The following is a 14,985-nucleotide window of genomic DNA, read 5'->3' on the forward strand; positions in this document are numbered from 1 at the left end:
TTAAATGGATTATCTGGCTTTGAAAACCCATTTTAAACACCCTAAATTGACATGTGATTGGTTAGCTGTGGATTTTATGGTTGTAATCTGCAGCAGAAAAAACGGTTTTGTTGCTGACATGCTGAAGAAGATTTCATTCCTTGCATTGCAAAGGGTGAAGTCTGTGGTATAAATTGACATGCTGCAGATTTAAAATCCGCACCACAGTTCAGTTTCTAATACAGATTTTTTTCTTCCACGTGTGAATAGGAATTGCTCAAAACTAGGGATGAGCGAACTTGTGTTTTCGGGGTTCGGATCCGTTATGCAGCTCATAGACTTCTATTATGACAGGATGCAAAATGGAATGCCTCTTATAGGCTTCCGTGGTCTTGAACGGAAAGAAAGGAAAATCCAGCACCTTGTTTTTCTTGCTTGACGGTGTTTATTCCACAAACCAAGTGTACAGCGGTAATGGATCCGTGGTGCGTGCAGTTATAGAATTCTGTTACGGTCTGTGGTAAGGGAATCCATATTGGAATTGTAATAAAACCTGAACCCGAAGCCCGAACTCGAATTTGTAAAACACAAGTTCATTAATGCCTACTCAAAACTCATTCACTTTTGTGTAGCAGATCTGCAGCATTGAACAGCACCAGCAAAGTCTGTGACAGCAAATCCAAAGCTAATCAGAGAACTTTCACATGGTCAGTATGTAACCAGGAGGGTATTCAAGTTATGGTCCGTGGTAGCGGAATCCATATCGCGATTCTTCGATAACCCGACGCCGAACTTAAAACACAAGTTCGCTCAACACTCACATATTTCTAGTATACTTTTCTTTTTAGTTTCCACTCCTGGCTTTGGCTTACAAATACTGATGTAAAATACATACCAAACAGCAACAGTGTGAAAGTGGTCTTAGGAAAATAATTAGGGAGCTAATACAGGGGTGTTGCCCCCTTTCAGAATCCCTATTTTTAGTCTGGGCAGAGAGTGACTACAAAGAGCATCTCACCCTGGAGGAACATCATTATACACACAGCCCATTGATTTTAATGGGAACTGTGTCATGCTCAAAGAGCATCTGTCAGCAGATTTGGACCTATCGAACTGTCTGACCTGTCACATGTGCACTTCCGGCAAGAAACCAAAATGAGGCAAAAACTCAACCAATGATAATGAATAAAGTTATATATAGCCACTATTACTCACGTAATGAATAGTAGGTTAAAGCCTATGGCATAGATATAATAATACGATAAAAATACTATACAATCAGTATACATTTTATTAATCAGTTAGACCAAAAAGGGGACATCTACTGGAGGAGAACACAGTGGGAGCAGTTCATATATGTCCACAAAAGAAATGACAGGAAGGAAATAAAGTGCAAGTGCAAAGAGTAATCAACAGCAAAATGTGCAGGACAAAAACAATTACCCATAATGTGTCTCCTCCAGGATGGCGCCAACCCGACGAGTGTTTCGGCGAACCTTCGTCTGGGGGTAGCATCATCACTGGAGGACACACATTATAAATCCACAAACATGTGCATTTGGCAGATAAAGGCATCTGTGTTGGTCCCATGTTCATATGCGCCCGCACTGCTGAGAAAAATGAAGTTTTAATATATACAAATTAGCCTCTAGGAGGAACGGCGGCGTTGCCGTTACACACAGGGGCTCTGTTCTCTCTGCAACTGCCGCTCCCTCTCCACTTTAAGAGAAGTCAGGGCCGGTAGTAATGATGTTTACATTTCCCGGCCCTGTCAATCAGCAGGGAAACTGAACACATTCTTCCAGATTTCACCAAATATTACAGCTGATCATTGGAAGTACCATTTGGGGTCAGCTTGTAACTAAAAGGTGTTGTCTAAAAAATAGGACTATCTAAGTTCAAGTGACCCAATATTCACTTATTTAACATTACACCTCATGCTTCAGGTGATGAAAGTGTTCAACTCCCAAGAAAAGAAACAGGATGAAGAAACAAACTATGACCTTGACCATATAACCTAACCGCGTGAACAGGTTGTAGGGTAGTGGCTGACAGCGTGCAACAGACAAATCACAGCAAATGTGACATATACGGTTATGTTTTGGGCAGAAACAACCTTTTCTGCCAGGGCAAAGAGGATATACATGGATAAGGGTAATGTGGAATGACTGGTAGCCTTGATGCATTCTACCATGAATGTCAAATATATTCTCATCTCTCTGTTCCATTTCCAAATGCTTTCTAGCGTGAAAAAAAAAAAAAGAAGAAGAAAAATAGGCATTTTAAGAGGAACTGATTGAATAAAATTGCAAAGGTTTCCCTAGTACAGCACCTCAATACCTTCAGTGAAAAGGTCCCTACTCAAAAGTGTGCCTCTTAGGCCAGTTTCAGACGAGAACATTGTCTGCAGAAAACATGTTCCATGTGGGAAAGTGATATCCCATCCTGGACTCTGCTCTCGTAAAAAGACTTCATGGCATTATAACAAATTATAATGCTGTGTGTCCCAGCCTGATATCCGCTGTAATTTATTGTACTGACGACACTATGTCAGTACATTTCATTACAGCAGAGGACAGGCAGGGACACAGTATTATAAATTATTATAATGCCGCGAGGTCCTGTTACAAGAGCACAAAGTTGGGAGCTGGAATACTTCTTTTAGGCTACCTGCACACGGGTGCGGGTTTACAAACAGATTTTCTATGCAGATTTCTGTGCATTTCCACACCAAATACACGTGTGCTACGAGCAGATTTTGTTGTGGATTTGACCTCACTCTTCCATTAACCACTTCACATCCGGGCCATTTGCCCCCTTCCTGACCAGGCCTAATTTTGCAAATCTGACATATGTCAGTTTATGTGGTAATAGCTTTGGAACGCTTTTACTTATCCAAGCCACTCAGAGATTGTTTTCTCGTGACACATTGTACTTCATGATAGTCATAAATTTGAATCAATATATTTCAACTTTATTTATGAAAAAATCCCAAATTTACCCAAAATTTTGAAAAATATAAAAGTTTCTAAATTTCAATTTCTCCGCTTTAAAACAGAAAGCGATACCTCATAAAATATTTATTACTTAACATTCCCCATATGTCTACTTTGTGTTGGCATCATTTTGGAAATGTTATTCTATTTTTTTTAGGACGTTAGAAGGCTTAGAATTTTAGAAGCAATTCTTAATATTTGTAAGAAAATTGCCAAAACCCACTTTTTAAGGACCAGTTCAGGTCTGAAGTCACTTTGTGGGGCCTACATAGTGGATACCCCCATACATGACCCCATTTTAGAAACTACACCCCTCAAGTTACTTAAAACTGATTTTACAAACTTTGTTAACCCTTTAGGTGTTCCACAAGAATTAAAGGAAAATGGAGATCAAATTTTTTAATTTAACTTTTTTGGCCAAACAAAACTCAATATTTATTACCCTGATTCTGCGGTTTACAGAAACACCCCCATGTGGTCATAAACTGATGTAAGGGCACACGGCAGGGCGCAGAAGAAAAGGTGCGCCACATGGTTTTTGGAAGGCAGATTTTGCTGAACTGGTTTTTAGATGCCATGTCCAATTTGAAGCCCCCCTGATGCACCCTTACAGTAGAAACTCCCAAAAAGTGACCCCATTTTGGAAACTAGGGGATAAGGTGCCAGTTTTATTGGTACTATTTTTGGGTACATATTATTTTTTGATCATTCATTATAACACTTTGTGGGGCAGAAAAATTGGTTGTTTTAGCACAGTTTTTATTTATTTATTTTTACTGCGTTAGGGGTTAGGTCATGTGACATTTTTATAGAGCAGATCGTTACGGACGTGGCAATACCTAATATGTATACGTTTTCTTATTTATTTAAGTTTTACACAATAATAGCATTTTTTTTTACAAAAATGCCGGTTGTTAGGTACGCGGCGATACCTAATATGTATAATTTTTTTATTTATTTCACTTTAACACAATTAGAGCATTTTTAAAACAAAATGTTCTGAGAGATATCGTGGTTTTTTTTTTTTTTTGGAGCAATTTTATTATGTATGGGCTTATGTTTTGCAGGATGAGGTGACGTTTTTTTTGGTACCATTTTGTGGGACATACGCATTTTTGATCACTTGGTGTTGCACTTTTTGTGATGTAAGGTGATAAAAATGGCTTTTTTTGACACGGTTTTTTATTTTAATTTTTTATAGTGTTTATCGCCCTGGGTGGATCATGTGATATATTTATAGAGCAGGTCGTTATGGACGCGGCAATACCAAATATGTCTATTTTCTAAAAAAATTCTATTTTAAATTTTTTTTTTAATTCCTTACTTAGGGAATTTTTTATTTTTAACACTTTGGCTCCCCCACCAATCAGCTGATTGAAGAGAAGGTGTGCTCCGTGACAGCGCAGCCTTCCCTTCAGTGTTTACCTGCTTGCAGTCGACAGCGCAGGGGTGAGCAGGTGTAATTACAAGAAGCCGTCCCATTCACTTCAATGTACAAGTTCCTATACAAGCAAGAAACCCCAATCATCACTCTCCAGTTCGCTCGCTTCTGACTGTGTGTCAGTCTTTACTGTGTTACAGTAAGAGAACAGATACAAGTCAGATTTTAAAAGTTATGATAAAAAAAAGTGCTTAGGCTAGATTCACACTAAGTAGAATTGTTACAGCAAATTCTGATATAGAAAATCCGTTCCATAAATCTGAATGGGGTTATTTCTGCAGCACATGCATACATTTCTGAAAATCCCAGCAGACATTAGGAAAAGTTGCAGAAATTTCTGCCATGTGAACATATATAAAGTGGGGCGTAGATTAGGGATTTTAGATGTTCATGGTTGACATGTGCCGGATTCAGTTTTGGATGACAAAGACATAAGTTAAAACAACAAACTGCCAATTAACATTTATTGTGATCTGTGGCCTGGCCTGGTCTTTCATTTATTAGAGCAGATCTGTTATTTAGGCTTCATGCACATGACTGTGTCCCTATTGCAGTCTGTAAATATGAGATGCCAAGGGGGAATGGTGGAAGGGAGCTAAAACGTAACCTTTAGTTATAAGTAAAATATGATAGGAGCACCAAAACTTACAAACAATACTCAGACACAGACTCCCCATTAAAAGAAAATTTGCTCAAGGTAAAACGGAACGTCCTTACCAGTTCAGACGTACCCCAAGCACGACAGACCAGGAAAAATTCAAGTTCGGAGTGGCCTGTCAGATACCATGGTGGTATCTTCATGCATAGATAGGACCGGGAACAGCCATCCCTGACTAACCCTAGATGTTGGTAAGGGGTAGCTAGTCTGACCCTGCCTATCTACACAGAGCACCCGCCACGAAAGGGGGCGACCCCGTCTGGATACCTAGTCCTAGGGACAGGGGGTATCCGTATTGTGCACTACAGGATATTCCCTACGTGTCACGTTTCAACTAATGTATCATTACAGGAGGTAATCCAATTAGAGAAAAATTGGCATCCTGCAACAATGGAATACAATGGTGTGAGGAAAAAGTGCACAGTATCTCCAAAGAGCAGACACAAACAAACATTGAACAAACATATGGCCTACCATAGGTTTGTGGACCACAAGGATAGAATGACAGGACGTGATAAGTCCCTTGGCTGTGGTGCGCCCCACAGTGGAAAAAGGAAAGCACCAATAAAGCAGCTGTAAGTTGTCCAGCAGTTGAACGTTGGACACTTGTATGTTGCGCCCTATTTAAAGCTAAGGGCGCACCTAGGCCGTAGCCCCACCCCCCAGTCAGGTGACAGGAACAGATGACCCGCAGCACACACGCCAGGGGGAGGGACAACGCGCCTCTACAGCGCAGCGAACAACGCCATGGAGCGCATCATCGGGTCACGTGGAACAGGTAAGGACCCAGAAGTCACATACTCACATTGCTAGGCAGCCAGGACGCTTGGAAGTATCCAAAGCGTGCTGGAGCTGCAAAAGAACACGTGATTGAGCCGGTCCTAAAATAGTAAATGAAAATAACATTTAAAACAGGAAGTTCAGGGATTTTGATGGAGGCTGCTTAGAAAATCAAGCTTGTGCATGAAAAAAGGACACACAATCAGACAAAATAGGGGTAGGCGACCCCAAGGAAAACCAATATACAGTTGCAAGAAAAATTATGCGAACCCTTTGGAATGATATGGATTTCTGCACAAATTGGTCATAAAATGTGATCTGATCTTCATCTAAGTCACATCAATAGACAATCACAGTCTGCTTAAACTAATAACACACAAATAATTAAATGTTGCCATGATTTTATTGAACACACCATCTAAACATTCACAGTGCAGGTGGAAAAAGTATGTGAACCCTTGGATTTAATAACTGGTCGAACCTCCTTTGGCAGCAATAACTTCAACCAAACGTTTCCTATAGTTGCAGATCAGACGTGCACAACGGTCAGGAGTAATTCTTGACCCTTCCTCTGTTTCAGTTCAGCAATATTCTTGGGCTGTCTGGTGTGAATCGCTTTCTTGAGGTCATGCCACAGCATCTCAATCAGGTTTAGGTCAGGACTCTGACTGGGCCACTCCAGAAGGCGTATTTTCTTCTGTTTGGGCCATTCTGTTGTTGATTTTCTTCTATGCTTTGGGTCATTGTCCTGTTGCAACACCCATCTTCTGTTGAGCTTCAGCTGGTGGACAGATGGCCTTAAGTTCTCCTGCAAAATATCTTGATAAACTTGGGAATTCATTTTTCCTTCGATGATAGCAATCCGTCCAGCAAAGCAGCCCCAAACCATGATGCCCCCATCACCATACTTGACAGTTGAGATGAGGTTTTGATGTTGGTGTGCTGTGCCTCTTTTTTTCCCACACATAGTGTTGTGTGTTTCTTCCAAACAACTCATCTTTGGTTTCATCTGTCCACAGAATATTTTGCCAGTACTGCTGTGGAACATCCAGGTGCTCTTGTGCAAACTGTAAACATGCAGCAATGTTTTCTTTGGACAGCAGTGTGGTATCCTTTGTGGTATCCTCCCATGAAATCCATTCTTGTTTAGTGTTTTACATATCGTAGATTCGCTAACAGGGATGTTAGCATATGCCAGAGACTTATGAAATTCTTTAGCTGACACTCTAGGATTCTTCTTCACCTCATTGAGCTGTCTGCGCTGTGCTCTTGCAGTCATCTTTACAGGACGGCCACTCCTAGGGAGAGTAGCAGCAGTGCTGAACTATCTTCATTTATAGACAATTTGTCTTACCGTGAACTGATGAACAGCAAGGCTTTTGGAGATACTTTATAACCGTTTTCAGCTTTATGCAAGTCAACAATTCTTAATTGTAGGTCTTCTGAGAGCTCTTTTGTGCGAGGCATCATTCACATCAGGCAATGCTTCTTGTGAAAAGCAAACCCAGAACTGGTGTGTGTTTTTTATAGGGCAGGGCAGCTGTAACCAACACCTCCAATCTCATCTCATTGATTGGACTCCAGTTGGCTGACACCTCACTCCAATTTGCTCTTGGAGATGTCATTAGTCTAGGGGTTCACATACTTTTTCCACCTGCACTGTGAATGTTTACATGGTATGTTCAATAAAAACATGTTAACATTTAATTCTTTGTGTGTTATTAGTTTAAGCAGACTGTGATTGTCTATTGTTGTGACTTAGATGAAGATCACATCACATTTTAGGACCAATTTGTGCAGAAATCCATATCATTCCAAAGGGTTCACATACTTTTTCTTGCAACTGTATATATAGGGAATAAAGTAGACCAGAGGTTATGTTATAGAGAAGCCCCTGAAGAAACTGAGGGGGGGGGGGGGGGGGGTTCAAGAAGGGAGTTGATAGGATATAACTCAGATGAAACAGCTAAAATTCAGCTGTTCATTCAGTCCATGTGGAGTAATGGTTTTGGGCTCATATATCCATCTAACCTCGTGCTGCAAGATAATTCTGTGCCAATCACCCCCCTCACTGGTGGGTTCATTTTATCTATGGCCATGAAGGATACTTGTGAATGGCCATTGTGGAGATTGTGAACATGTTTTGCCACAGAGGTGTCCTTATTTTTGGCAATATCGTTCAGGTGCTTCCCCCACCCTCCTACGAAATTCCTCGATCGTCTTGCCAATGTATTCTTTGCCGCATTGGCAGGTAAGGCGATATATCACATCTCGGGTTTTACAGTTGATGTAATCATGTATGGTATATTCTTTCCCAGTGATGTTACTTGTGAAGGTTTTACCAGTACGGATATGTCCACAGGCTATGCAGTCACTACATCTGTAACAACCATGATTATGGTTGCGAAGCCAGGAGCTTCCCAGAGGTGTTGCTGGGGTGTACTGACTGTGAGCCTATCACGTAAGCTCCTACCTCAACGGTACATGATATATGGATGATCCCCCACCACCTCCCTAAGATCAGGGTCCATAGTCAGGATGTGCCCGTTTTTATTGACAATGTCCCGTTCTTGTTTTGCTGCGCCATCGTATGTGGTTACAAGACTAATCAATTTACTCATTGGCGCCTGGGGGTAAGGAGGTTGGATCGTTTCTCCTGCAGGGCTAGTCTAAACGCTGGTCTAAGCACAAGATCAGGGTAGCCTCGTGCCAAAAATCTTTGGCATAGATCAGTGCCTTGGTGCAGAATCTCTGTTCTCGTTGAGCAGTTTCGCCTCATGCGAAGGTACTGACCTTTTGGGATTCCACGTCTGAGAGGGAGGGGATGTTCGCTCTGCCATCTCAGAAGTGAATTGGTGAAATTTGGCTTTCTATACACAGATGTATCTAGTTCTCCTGCCTGATTCTTAGTAATCGTCACATCAAAGAAGGGTAGAGACTTCTCGTCTGTTTCAAAAGTGAAGCGAAGACCAATCTCATTGGAGTTTAGTTCAAAAGCCCTCTTGGTATCGTGCCAGATAATAAAATTATTATCAATGTATCGTGCCCACAGTCCAATTGGCTCAGTGTAGATATTGCAGCTGCAAACCACAGATCCGCAAAATATGGATACCTTCAGTGTGAAACTATAGCATGCAATCATTAAATTGCTTTTCTCATTTTATGAGAATTACTCTATGTAGCCCTGCTACAGACAGGGGCTCCATAGGAAAATGGGCGCGACGGCTGCTTCATCGGATTTTACAAACAAAGCCAATTGCATTTCTCTGTAAGTAGCGGGCGCAATGGCGGGGAATGGTGATTGCGCCGCCCCCGTCATTGAGCCCCGCAGATGCCACATTTATCATTGGTCGCAGCATCTGAGAATAATATTGAGAGCTTTCAGGGGTTAATCCGGTAAAAGAAATACCTTATCCATTTGAGCGTGAAGAGACCGCCACGGCCATCTTGATTTTAGACAATGTGCGAAATCTCGGTGGTGTGTGATGACATGCCAGCGTGGTGATGTCATACATCACTGTGCTCGAGATTTTGCATGGCATCTTCAATCAAGATGGCCGCAGCAGCCTCTTCGCGCTCAAATGGATGAGGTGAGTATTTTTTTTTTTTTACCGCCATTTCAGGGAAAATTGATTAGTTACCAGAAAGCACGAGGAAATTCGGCTTTGGTCCACTTTGAAAACTTTGATTCACTCAAAAAAAGGCTGTCACAAGGCTATTTTTCACTTTCGTGTGAATGTAGCCTAAGATTTCTTTGCACAGATGTGCTTATAAAAACAGTATAGGCAAATTCGACAAATATAAGCAAATTCGACACATGTGAACATACCCATACTCTAAGAGAGCAGGAGGGGGGCATTTTTTTTCAACTATGAACCTCAGTAAAATAACACTATGAAAGTAATTTAGTCACCAGTTATGCTGCCATATTAAAATGTTGGGTCACTTACTGGAATTGATGCAGTTGTTCTGCCAAAATCCGGATCAAGCTATCGAATCTACTCAATACACTGCACACACTCAGGAGTCCTAATATTCATGACCCCCCCGCCCCCCCCCCCCCCCCCCTCCTGATTGCTACAGCAAGAAGGCAGTAAGTCAGCTCGTGAATATAAGGACTCTTGAGCACTGTATTGAGTGGACTCTCGTGCTCGGCTCACCCTGGAGCTGTTCAATCCTAATTTTAGCAAAACAACTGCGTCAATTCCAGTAAGTGACCCAGCATTCTGCTCTGAGATAGGCACTGGTGACTGATCCCCTTTAAAAAGTAATACAGGGACTGTATTTGCTTGTTTTAAGCATGCTCACATTCACACTGTTTGACAGTAGCCATTATAATTGCATGCTGTCATCTGCTGTGACCTGAACCAATGCTCATAGCAGTGCTGCTAGTGCATTTGGTTAGAATTAGTGATGTCTAATTTTACTAACGTCTGGAGAATGCACTGGAGCATGATGTGTGTAAATGAAGCATGTAAACGACAGAAACTCCAAAGAAGAAGACTTCAACAAGGAGAATGGGAAATAAAAAGAAAACCATCTATACAAGTCTATTAAATTAGGCATGAATTTGGCAGAGAATTTGGTGGAATATTTTAAAATTAAAAAGGGCATCATACAATATGCTGTTTTAGGACATTACGGTATGTTAAAAGCTGCATCCATCATGGCACCCAGTACTGGAGGGCAACATGTCTTCATGGAAATAAACATGCATTTTCTCCATGATGTCCATTAAAGGGATGTTGTCTTGTGGCTTCCTTTGGCTAGAAGATCCAAGTCTACTGCTCTCCATACCAGTATTACGTGCCTCATATATATCTGTTTCTTGTAGCTGGATCAGCGTTCTTACCCCTGCCTTGTTTACTTTCGTATAAGATGAGAATTTTCTAATGCCATTTCTCAAGACACCAGTCTAATAGATTTAGTGAGTAGGATGAGTGATCACCGGTAATACTGGAGGTTTGCAGGAAGGCTCGAGGTGGTAATTTAGTAGAGTAATTCAATTTGAATATTCACAGCCACTCAATCTCCATCAGGAATGTAGATAGATGGCTGAATGCTCTCAGCAGTGACTTGACCCAATATTTCCCACGGGGAGATAGGGCAGGCTGTCCGTGAATCTCATCTGCATGTCATCAGATGGTCAGTTCTCAGCTCAGCCTCCCCACAAAAATCCAACACAGGACCATGGACCCAAGCAAAGAACATTTCCTGAACACTCACAGTGCTGAGACTATTCATGGAAGTCATTAACATCCTAAATGAGAGAGTCAAAATTAAAATGAAAGTTAATAGCTGGCACTTGATTGCTACTTTCTTGGATACTAAAAAGGGCTAAATTAGATTTATAGTCATGGTTAAACTACATTATTATGCCTGTCCTTTTACTGCAGTCATAAGAAATAAGGCCTGGAATATTAAGATCTCTTTGCAGAGGGGCAGCAAGGATGTTTATTCTCTTTTGCGGTTTAGTAGAGTGAAGATAATGAAATAAATATCAGGTTTTCATGCTCCTCGATGAAAGCTCCTCGATGAACCAAGATACTGCAGATTTCAGGACAGCTTCTCCAGAGATGGCCTGAGCCAAACAATAGACCATAAAGGATAATGCAGAAGATGAGGAGGTAAGGGATTCCTGCTCTCATTTCATCTGAAGTGCAACCCTCCACTTTCCAAATCGACTCTATTCATTCATACTGAAAGTGCCATCATACCTGAATGCAACCCTGAGGTTATAACAAACACTACGCCTATAGCAACCTTCAATTAGCATGTGATAAAAAATTACTGAGAAACATCCAGGATCTGTCTTTAATGAAGATCAAATTCAAAGCATAAAATCATTAGTATACAAAAGATGCCAGTGAATAATTGCATTTAACTTTTGTTTTTACTGTGATGCTTTCGATCGTCACAAGGGTACAGAAATACACTCATTGACATCAGTGGAGAAAACTTGACTGCAGGGAATGTGAACAAATGAAAGTTTTGCCACTAACTTTCCTATACCCTAAAGATGCACAGCTCAGTTTCTAATCAGTTTTCTACAAGACGTGAAATGCTCCGGAGTGATCTTTTAGCCATTTTAATTTTTGTACAGGAAAAACTTGCATAAAACTCAATTTTCAAGCATGGACGACGTCAATCAATCCAGACGTTCTGCGCTAAATAATGAAATTACTCAAAATATGTGACTCTTCACTTTCGCAGTTGCCACTGGCTAAATCAAATTGCTGACCATCACTGATAGCACTAATGGACTGTAAAGCATAAAAGTGTACCATTTGTGACTGCTGTGTAGGACCTGCAAGTGTGGGAAAGCAAGGGTTAGCTGTCAGACTGTAGATAAAGTCTGTACTGAAACACATACAAGTCTGCATGATCATCACAGACACTATATACTCTACCTAAAAAATACAAATGACATATCAATGGTACCAATCTGATGGAAAAATCCATACCACCCACTTTTATGGGCTGCTCTAAGTCTGTCCATTCATTACAGTGTAATATGAGGGTATGTCAACATCTAAAGTTCTTCTTTATTGACTGTGGTCTGTACAAACGTATGGCCAATTGTCAGGAATCATAAGGAAACATTTCATTCTACCATACTAGAATGTGGCACGCAAAGCTCCCTGGTACTTGGCATGTGTACACAAGCAACAAACCCACATTTGTTTTCTTTATCATACCTGTCTCTTTGTCCTGTACATCGTCCAGGTGCAAGTCATTCAGGAGGTGCTCCAAAATCTTCTCCGGTGTCCCTGATACCACCATGTACCTGTCAGAAAGCAGAGAGTCCACAGAGTCATCCTCGGTAGAGGACTGAGAGCGACTGCTCCATTCATCCTCTTCATCTTCCTCATCAATGTATTTAAAATAAGGCACATCAAATGTGGGCAAAGGAAGCTCTCTGGTTGTAAAAGCTGCTGATGGCTTCACATCCATATGGGTATTAAGCACCCTCAGCTTTGAACTTCCCATTGTGACGTGAGACTGACAAAGGGCATCTCCTATAACGTGCAGTATATTCCCACACCAGCTCTGTCTTTTCTCGCTAAATCCATCTGGCAGCTGAGCTCCGCAGTCAGCCTGTGCTCGTCTGAATGTGTGTATCTGTGTGCCTAGAGGAGAAACTCTTACCTCCAATCACTCTCGCCACTCCCTGCTGTGGAGGCTGGCCTTTCTGATGACACTTTCTTAAGCACCAGAACATCTTGGTCTTGTTCTCTCACTTGAACAGTAGTTGAGTCTTCCTCCTGGTTTGATGCAAGAATAGGAGAGATATTAATAAGGGGAAAAACAAAAAAATCAACGTCTCCTGAGAACACAACATCAGATTATTATGAGCAAGCCTCATTCTCTATGCAGCTGTTATACAGTGCAGGCAATGATTTATACATCAGAACATATCACATTAGATTAAATGGCTTGATCTCATCTCCTCCTCTAGGGCTCATTCTACATTTTCACTTTCCAATGTACACTGCACAGGCAGCAAACATTTTTTCTTGCTCTGCACACACTGCCTTCTCAACATCTAGGAGATGACTTATAGATCTATCAAACATCAAGGACAGATGTTTTCGGGCTTGATTTTTATGTAATGATGGACAGGTTGGTAGTGTGGCCTATTATTCCATTCCTGCCCAGTGCAAGCTTTCTTTGTAACACAGTCCAGCTGATTACTGGACAATTTAAGTGCAAGGTGTGCATTAGAGAAGGCAGCTACCCGTCTGGAGAGATTGTTACTGTGATTGCTAGCCTTAAAGGGAGTCTGTCACCTCCATATGGCCATATACAGTGCTTACATGGCTCTGTAGCACACCTATACAGGATTGTGTTCTTTTCTTTAGACTTGCACCAGCAGGAAAAACGAAATTTAATTCATATGTAAATGAGCACTGGCAAGTGCCTAGGGGCGGCGTTCAGTGTGTAAGTGCCCAGGCTGCTCTGCCTTCTTTTCACTTTACTCCTCCCCAGTCTCTTCCTTTGCCCGCCCTCCAAGTCTCTTGCCTCATCGATAGGTCCGGACTTGGAGGGCGGGCAAAGGCAGAGACTGGGGAGGAGTAAAGTGAAAAGAAGGCAGAGCAGCCTGGGCACCTACACACTGAACGCCGCCCCTGGGCACTTGCCAGTGCTCATTTGCATATGAATTAAATTTCGTTTTTCCTGCTGGTGCAAGTCTAAAGAAAAGAACAAAGGTACCGTTACAATCCTGTATAGGTGTGCTACAGAGCCATGTAAGCACTGTATATGGCCATATGGAGGTGACAGACTCCCTTTAAAGTGTTTGGTAGTAAGTCACTTGTATAGTCAGGCTAATGTATATGTTTAGTTAGCGTTCAGCTGAGCAATTTGCATTTTTGGGGCATAAATGGAAAGGTTATATATTTGTTTTGTGCGACAAAATAAAGAACGGGCAAAGCCCTGTTTAAAATGGACTTCTTTGTCACCGTCTTTGACTGCATTTGATCCCATTTTGCCTACCGCTACAAGCTATGTAATTCCCACAAGGGGTACTGACATCTCATGAAGTGATGGCTTATTGTTAGGATATGGCATCACTTTATGATTGTGAGGGTCTGGCCTCTGGAATCTCCACCGATTCAGAGAAACAAGGGGCTCCAGTGCTGATTTAGTACTGTGTCCCCTTCACTGTTTTTCCCTTCACAGCATCGCAACCCTGCCACTCACCTTAATCAAAGAGCAGTTCCCTAGGATAGGTACGCAGATTTGTAATGAAAACTGAGAAGGAGATGTACTCAATTAGTATAATAAGCCTTCATTCCCAGGATCAGAGGAGGTTGCAAACGAGTTACAAAAATGGACAAACCCTTTACAAATACTTATGTATTATAATTCTCTGTACACAAGAACTTTCTCGTCTTTTGCAAGCAATTTGTAAAACCTTTGCTAGACAGACAAGGAGAACAATCCATTAGCTCTTCCTATAATGGGTTGCATCAGAAGGGGCATAGATGCCCGTGATGAGAACATAGTTCTACCACTTTACAAATCGCTAGTCAGACCACACATGGAGTACTGTGTACAGTTCTGGGCTCCTGTGAACAAGGCAGACATAGCAGAGCTGGAGAGGGTTCAGAGGAGGGCAACTAAAGTAA

At 41.6% G+C, this 14,985-nt stretch overlaps 1 protein-coding gene across 2 annotated transcripts in view; it reads right to left on the reverse strand.

The window, feature by feature from the left end:
• Window positions 1-14,985, reverse strand: part of RAPGEF5 (Rap guanine nucleotide exchange factor 5) — a 358,807-nt gene that overhangs the window by 65,718 nt on the left and 278,104 nt on the right. For both annotated transcript variants that reach the window (XM_040433729.1, XM_040433730.1), the window contains 2 exons: window positions 13,004-13,119; window positions 12,553-12,641 (listed from right to left, as the gene is read on the reverse strand). In XM_040433729.1, coding sequence (XP_040289663.1) covers window positions 12,553-12,641; window positions 13,004-13,119 — 205 coding nt within the window. The remainder of the gene's footprint in view (window positions 1-12,552; window positions 12,642-13,003; window positions 13,120-14,985) is intronic.

This window comes from Bufo bufo, chromosome 5 (genome assembly GCF_905171765.1).
Source record: "Bufo bufo chromosome 5, aBufBuf1.1, whole genome shotgun sequence".
Lineage (NCBI taxonomy): Eukaryota > Metazoa > Chordata > Amphibia > Anura > Bufonidae > Bufo > Bufo bufo.